This window comes from Synchytrium microbalum, assembly GCF_006535985.1.
Source record: "Synchytrium microbalum strain JEL517 chromosome Unknown SmJEL517_scf0002, whole genome shotgun sequence".
NCBI lineage: Eukaryota > Fungi > Chytridiomycota > Chytridiomycetes > Synchytriales > Synchytriaceae > Synchytrium > Synchytrium microbalum.
The window spans coordinates 800440-808368 of NW_022158351.1; the positions used below are offsets into that span (position 1 = coordinate 800440).

Consider the following 7929-nt stretch of genomic DNA (forward strand, 5'->3'; position numbering starts at 1 on the left):
GTTTAATTTGTGTCAATGAGATTTAATCTCTTGGAGCGCTGCAGAGGCCATTTTCGACGAAGAAACGTATTTTGATCTATGTGTTTGGGGTTCGCGTGTAACGACGCTTCGACTGAATCGAGGACGCAGAAGTGACAAACACATTGAACCACTCCTCACGAGTTCGCGTGGTGATTGCCATCCACAGCATTGAAACTGCTTGTCGCACCTATATTTGCTAATGGCAGCAATACAGCTTTTCAGTTTGCAATTCTGAAATATACTTTTATCAACAGTCGTCTACTACAATCCGATACGACCATAGTTATCGGACCCATTCTAGAAGAAAAAATCGAGGATTTTCAACATAGACAGCCCCAACCCCAAGTCTCAACGAATTTTCTTACCGATTCCCTATTACCCTGCGCCTTAGCTACTCATTTCCTCACGACTGGGAGAGCTTGCAGCCGTGGAATAAGATCCACTGCTCGGGGCTCCCAGACCCACTCCAGAAAACGATGCTCAGAAGTCTCCAAGTCTTGCATCATATCGTGACTACCTGTAGCCTTTATCATCTAGTACTGGCTCATATGCCAGGTCAGTCCAATACTCATTGTCTGATCCACGGTCAATATTCTATGTTGACGACAAAAACGATTAGTACAGATTCAGAACGTTTGACTTTGTTTGTTATTCGTCGGAATGGCTCGTAAATACAGCCGGGTGGCATACTGATTGATAAGTGTTTGACGTTCGAGTCTAATCACCAAGGTATAGTATTATGCATAGGGTATAGTATTATGTCCACTTGATTGGTGCGTCATCTTCAAACGTAATATTCTGTAAGAATCCAATCAATCCGACGACGCACACAATGTTTTACTTATCCAGCAATTCTATTTGTACAACACATAAAGCAACAAGATTCTTATGCTATTCCATTAGTACCATCTCCACCTTCATCGTCATCGTCATCGTCGTCATCATCTTCTATAACCTCCCCATGAGTTTTGAGCCTCTGTCGAAGTTCTTTTTGTTGCATATCTTGCTCTGCAAGACACACGAGTAAATCCTCGTGTTCCTTGTCTAGGTTGGCATACTTTCTCGTCATTTCTGCATTGGACACTTGCAGCTTTTGCACCGTGGCATTCAATACATCGACACGTTCTCTCAGCGCCGCCTACAATATTTTCAGGATGTGAGCAAGATTCAATGTCGATGTGCAATAACCGCAACCAAAAAACGGTCAAGAACCTCTGAATATACATCAATTGAGACGTACCTCCCCTGCTAGCCTAACTTCTAATTCTGCTACTCGTTTCCTCAACTCGTGAAGTTCAGCATCTTGTTTGCTAATCAAAACTTTATATGATTTGATGATCGCACTTTCATCTCCCTCATCCAATACTAAGGCATAAAAAGCGATCAGTCAGAAGCCGAGGATAAAATTGAATTTCCGGCGTCTAATCAACCAATGAGCAACATACTTGTATCTTTCTTCGGGCTAGCTTTTGATCGTGTAGCAGTGATTGCTCGAGAGATTGTTTCTAGAGTGATTGCAAGGTCATTGACGGTTCACTGTCCATTTTTGGCGTGGCATAACATACCATAATTCGTCTTAAAAAAGTCCACAAACGAGTAATCAAAGTATAATTCAGGGAATCCACGGGTATCAACTTCATTTAGTGTCTAGAACCAAATCACCGTTAGTCCGGAACCCCGACCGAAAAAATCCTCATTCAGGCCTCAGGCCATTGCCTCATACCTGCATATACGGTGACGCTCTATTGAATGCCTTGGATTCCCTCAGCCGTTCCAGACGAGAAACGAATAGATCAGTGCCAATACGACTCGACACGATCTGATGCAGTTTCAATCTTGATATGACAACCTGTAATATCAGCAAAAAAATCTCAAAGCAGATCACACTGTACATACTTTGTAAACGCTGGCTCCGAATCATCATTATGTTCAAAACACATGCCCAATACAAAGGCTGCCACTCCTTGTACCAGTGGATCCAAACCAGAACTTTTACTTATTTGTTCAATCAGCTAAAAAAAACCGGTCAGATGGTTGTTATAAATAGAAACCAAGGTAGGAGCCCTTGTACCAATCAACTCACCACTTGTAAATTAGATCCTTCAGCCAGAAATTCATTGACAGCAGGTGGACATTCATACATCCATATAGCCAACAGACATAAAAATCCAACTTGAACTCGGACATCGGCTCCATTCCGATGAGCCATTAGCAAAGAGTATGTACATCTGTGTAATAATGATATTGACTCGTCTACGAGAGTGGCAAATTCAACGTATCAGAATTACGATCTGATTCTTATACATTGCCAAACAAAAAACCGGCATGACAAAGTAATAAATTTTCACCTCCTGAAGCTTCATTGAATTTGATGGCCAGTGCCATCTCTTGGGATTTTGGATTCCGCCGTATTATTTGAGACAGCATCATGGCGGCAAACCAGCAACGAAATGGATCTTTCGCAGAGGTGTCCCAATCGAATAAAGCAGCGAGGAGAAGAGAGCCGACAGATGCAGGTTTGTCTATTGCATAATCATTTCCTTCAGGTCACAATTCTTTTGCTCCAGGCTCAACAATTCCAATCTTACCTGCAAGTTGAGAGTTTGGATTATCTTGAGGAGGTGGAGTAAGAGTAGAAGCGACAACGACTTGTCCTTCTGTGTTATTATGCAGATAGCACTAGATAAGCAACAACTGTCAAGAAGGTTTATTTCATACGATTGCCGACGAGAATTTCTCAAACACACCTGGAATAGATACGCAGAAGCAGTCCTCAACGAGAACTCATCCTTGGTATTACTCAATGCAATCAGCACGACTGATACTAGTGCTGGTTGAGGTAAACCTTTTGATGGTGGTTTACCATTCCGCATCTGTTGAGAATTATCAAAGGCTGGTGATGAAGGCTGTACCGTTGATTTACCAAAGAGATCTTGATTTGCTGGATTTCCTCGAATCATATCGGCCAAAGTATACAACGCTTGGGCCTTGACTTTGGTCGGTATGGTCTGTGACATTGCTAAATCCAGGACTGGAGTTATGAGGTGTACTGAATTCATGACGTTCTATGGGGCAAAAAAGTAGAAGAGATTAGCATTAGTATCGCAGAGACGACCAACACACCAATCACCAATCATTCAGATACTGCCAAATTTACCTGGTTCATGGGAGTATTTGGATTATTCGGCATAACCAGTATACGTATCAACTCGAGAATCAATCCAGTATTGACCACCTTTTGAGGCTGCCATGAGTTCGCCTCATGCGTTAATGTCACTTCGATAGCGACAGGTGGATCTCCAGACAAGACTCGAGATATTAATAGTGATGGTATGAGCTGAATGCAGCTTGACTCTCGAAAGTAGTTCTAGATGTGTCAAGGCATATACGTAAGCTTGACACTCATGTTTTGTTGCAATCGTACGTGCTTACCTGATTCGATACATTATGCCTCAACAGATTTTGAGTCAATGTCAAGCAATCTTGAGCAATGATTCCACCATCTGTGGCGCCTTCATCTCTTATGATGGATAGTAGCCTTTCAAAGGCATTTTCAAAGGCAATAATTTTTTGAATATCGGCGTTGGTTTCAGTTAATGAGATTAATAAGAGCAATCCCTCTAAGTCATGATGCTTGGTTACGACAGCATGTTTCACTACATGAGAAGGGCAATCGTACCGTTTCGAATAATCTCTCGTCTGTCATCCAACAAGTCAATCAATCTGGTTGGTGTCGGAAGTGTGTGAGCGCAACAAGGTGAGACAAACTATAATGACACGGACATGCCTTGATATGCCGACAGGACTAGTGAGGATACAGGATTGCAGTTGATCTGGCTTGTTGGTCAATAACGTTGTCAGCAGCTTGACAGTGTAGAATCTGACGTAAAAGTCGTGTTCTTCCAATATATCCAATAGAAGCGTCACGTTTTCAGCGCTCTAGACGTTGAGAGCAAATGAGACGCATTGTCTTGGCAGATCTTTTGTATTATTTGGTTGTGATAGTGGCAATACCTTGATGAAGATTTCGGTGAACATGACACCCAAATCGTTTCCCTAACCATCAAGTACGGGAATTAGCCAATTGCTTCTCGTTGACAGACGGCAAAAGCAATTGAATATGAATACCTTCTTCTGAGTAGCATCCTTTTCAGTGGCAGAAGAAGGTTCACTTATACACAGTGTGTCAAGTGTTTCCAGTACAGCTTTGGCCAATTCCACATCTCTCCGATCGTTCCGCAAAGTAGTGATCAATGGTATCATTCCTTTAGTTCCAACCTCCTGCATCGGCCAACATTGTCGTCAGTTGTCATGAATTTGTCGTCCTTGAGCAATGATTTGAACGTGCCAGTCTCCAGTCGCGAGCCAGGCCCTTCAGCCCCATGACAGCCGCTCGTCTGTCTTCCAATAATGTTGCATTTAATACACGGTCGCATAGCTTGTCGACTAGCAATTGACGAAGAATTACCACAAATGTTGAAGAATGTTGAATTAAACAAGGAATGCGATGCTTTGTCGTACTAGTTTCAGTAGCAGATTGAGGAGCTCCCTTCTCTCCACGCAATGCGTTATAGCCTATTGTGAACAGTTCCATCACTCCTATATCCTATTTGGTTGTCGCGAAAATTGGAATTTCTGGAATTTTGGACAAAGCAAAGGGCTGGTACAAGTCGGACGTGATTTAGCGTGATATTCGTGTATGAGCACGTGTAAGTCACGAATCTACCGTCGTAATATTCTTAAGGAGTAAGTCCGCCACGCACGTTGCAAATAGTTCCGATTCACCATACATTTGAACGATTTCAAGCTGATATTCTAACAAACAAGAGGACCAGGAGCATCAGCCATGATGGCTACACCCTATCTAGAGCAAGTCACTGAGTCTGATCAGGTACCCGCTTGTAGTTCCTTCTTGCAGTTGCACAATCTCATAATCTTAACATTTTGTATCTTTGAAATAGTTGTTATTGGAGCCATTTGCATATCTGTGCCAATATCCTGGTAAAGAAATACGAACCAAATTGATCGAAGCTTTTGATCATTGGATTCGCGTCCCTCCTCAAAAACTGGAAATCATCAAGAAGGTCGTCGAAATGCTGCATACCTCCAGTTTGCTGTATGTCCTTGAATTACATACAGATTACTACCTACATTCATTCACTATGCATTCTCACATCTAGAATTGATGACGTGGAAGACGACTCGTCGCTTCGAAGAGGTGTACCGGGTAACTTTGGCACATGTGTCGATCAATGCGGCAACCGAATGACCAATCGGTTTGACCATCTCCCTCTATTGAACTAGTGGCGCACAAGATTTACGGAATACCTGCTACCATAAACTGTGCCAATTACGTCTACTTCATCGCTTTACAGAAAGCTCTGACCCTGAATGATCCTAGAGCTGTGGAAATCTTTACTGAAGAGCTCATACAGCTGCATCGTGGTCAAGGAATGGACATTCATTGGAGGGATACAGCTACTTGTCCAACTGAGGATCAGTATCTGGAAATGGTTGGAAACAGTTAAGTGTTGTTCATACCGGGTTTCGACCTGCTTTTTTTTTGCTCACTATCTTCCCATGTAGAGACGGGAGGACTGTTACGTCTAGCTGTCAAACTCATGGAAATTGCAGCTAATTGTCAAACTGACTATGTCCCACTCGTCAACATCTTGGGTGTTCACTTTCAGGTCCGGGACGACTTGATGAATTTAACTTCAGCGAAAGTAAGATTCAATCTTTCGATTCCCGCTTTTTGCGCTTTTGAGGAATTAAATGCCTGACACCAATACAAACATAGTACACAGACAACAAGGGATTCTGTGAAGACTTGACGGAGGGCAAGTTCTCGTTTCCTATCATTCACTGTATCAGATCAACAACCAACAACCATCAAATGATCAGTAAGTTTCTGCACATGTCCTTGGTGACTTGATTTATAGATTGCTCATCTCACTTTTTCTCCTCCCCTGTCACTAGATATACTCAAGCAGAAAACAACTGATGTAGATGTCAAGAGATATGCCGTACGACTGATGGATGAAACTCAATCCTTCGAGTACACAAAGAGCTATTTACGACGAGTCGAAAAGCAAGCTTTAAGTGAGATTCAACGACTAGGTGGTAATCCATATCTAGACGCAGTCATGAAACAGTTGGCTGTTCAAAACTAGGCTTTGAATAATTTATTGACTTGGCAGGGAAAATAATGTTTGATCGGTAGACTTTGTATATTTTGGATAAACAAAACACTCTGTCACATAAATGCAAAGTCCGGTCTGGATGGTAATGCAGCGAAATGGCAGAACAGACGTGAATTCATTACGGGAACGCGTTAAAACTACAGTAAAGCAAGTTGTTCCTTCCTGCGCTGCTTGATTTCAAATGTGTGCTGGCACCTCGAGATTCGTCAGCTTCTCTCACCTTCCTGAAACAATACAACGAAGAGCGAGAGAGAACTAAGGGAATCAAAGAACGTTCTTTGTGCGGATTCATATACTTATTAAAAGGTACCTTACTACTGCATTTACTAGCTTTGCTTTATTGAACTTGCGCTGACTCGCCGTTCAGCCAAGTTTCTTAGATTTTACAACCCGATCCACATCTTAAACACATAGAGCAGCTTCAAAGGATAGTATCATATAGGCTCCATCATATACATTCCAAGTAAGCCCACTTATTTTACCACTCTTCCGCTGCTCCAATATGCAACATCAATGCTGATGACAATTTGCCCACTTACAGATGACCGACAATCAATACTTTGATTTCAACAACAATATCAACGATGATGACGATATGACATCAAATGCAGAGGGCGATTCTCCTGCTCTCTACAATCCAAACGACTATCTCTGGACGAACGATCTGCCTCCACTCCTAGGTGCATTCGATAACACCGCAACATATGACCGTCAACTCTACAGCAATGCCATCACCGATAATTCATATACAAACATGGATGGAAACGCTATGGATGGAATGCTGACGGCTGATCAGGCGGAAGCTCTTGCGGCACTTCTGGCTTCAAACGACTTCAATGGAACAGACACCAACAATATGTTGCTCAACAATGATAACGGATTACCACTCTTGCCAATCACCGAAGATGACAGTGTAAATAATACCGATGGTGGCGTCTTGGATGACAGTGAAGACGACGAAGATGAAGAAGAGGATGACCAAACACCTGGCGCTAAGTCTACCAAAACGATGTCAAAGAGGACAACAAAGGGTAAAGCAGTTGCAAAAGATGGCAAAAAGAAAAAGAGTATCAAGAATGAGGCTAGTGGTGATGAAATCAGACATCCTACTCATATCTCGGAAGTGGATCCAGATCGTAAATTGTCGTCTCGCGAACGTCGCCAAATCCGAAACAAGATATCGGCTCGTAACTTTAGGCAACGCCGCAAAGAACATATCGCTACGCTTGAAGATGAAGTCGCCAAACTCAAGGCCGATGCTCTCAAGTATCAACAACAGGTAAAGTGGAATCTTCTTATTGCTTTGTGGTTGCGCGTTACGTTAATACTCTTTTCCTGGTCTGCGTAGGCTGATAAAGCTGAAGCCGAAAACTTGATTCTCAAGCAACAGTTGGAGGCCCTCAAACGACTATTACCAACTGGCTCCGTCAACACCAGTGGTAACAATAATAGCAGCAGCATTAGTAATTATAGTCTTGCAGGAAAGAGCGGTCCTGCCGCTGGTGGCTTGACGACTCGAAGGTCTGCAAACAAGCTCATCGCCGCCTCATCGAACAATGCCAACAACACCAATAATAGCAACAACCTCATTCGTGTACACTCGGTCTTCTCACTACCGGAACCCACCACATTGACTGGCCAGGATATAAATCCCTCAACCAATATTAGCAATCCATCCAATATCAACAGCCACAGCAGCAGCACG

General features: G+C 42.8%; 2 protein-coding genes across 2 annotated transcripts; one reads left to right on the forward strand and one right to left on the reverse strand.

The window, feature by feature from the left end:
* Positions 1-907: 907 nt before the first annotated feature.
* Positions 908-4308, reverse strand: SmJEL517_g00638 (uncharacterized protein; the record flags this gene model as incomplete). The annotated part of the gene is made up of 15 exons (XM_031166567.1): positions 908-1159; positions 1262-1386; positions 1467-1526; positions 1587-1668; positions 1745-1856; positions 1918-2033; positions 2105-2274; positions 2370-2543; positions 2610-2700; positions 2769-3086; positions 3179-3388; positions 3454-3720; positions 3790-3960; positions 4036-4077; positions 4150-4308. 15 exons carry the CDS (start codon positions 4306-4308, stop codon positions 908-910), a joined length of 2349 nt encoding a protein of 782 aa, XP_031027448.1.
* A 559-nt stretch (positions 4309-4867) lies between these two features.
* Positions 4868-6194, forward strand: SmJEL517_g00639 (uncharacterized protein; the record flags this gene model as incomplete). Its single annotated transcript, XM_031166568.1, has 7 exons — positions 4868-4912; positions 4983-5137; positions 5202-5248; positions 5326-5544; positions 5608-5747; positions 5822-5924; positions 6001-6194. The coding sequence occupies 7 exons, from the start codon at positions 4868-4870 to the stop codon at positions 6192-6194; spliced, it is 903 nt and encodes a 300-aa protein (XP_031027449.1).
* Positions 6195-7929: the final 1735 nt, after the last annotated feature.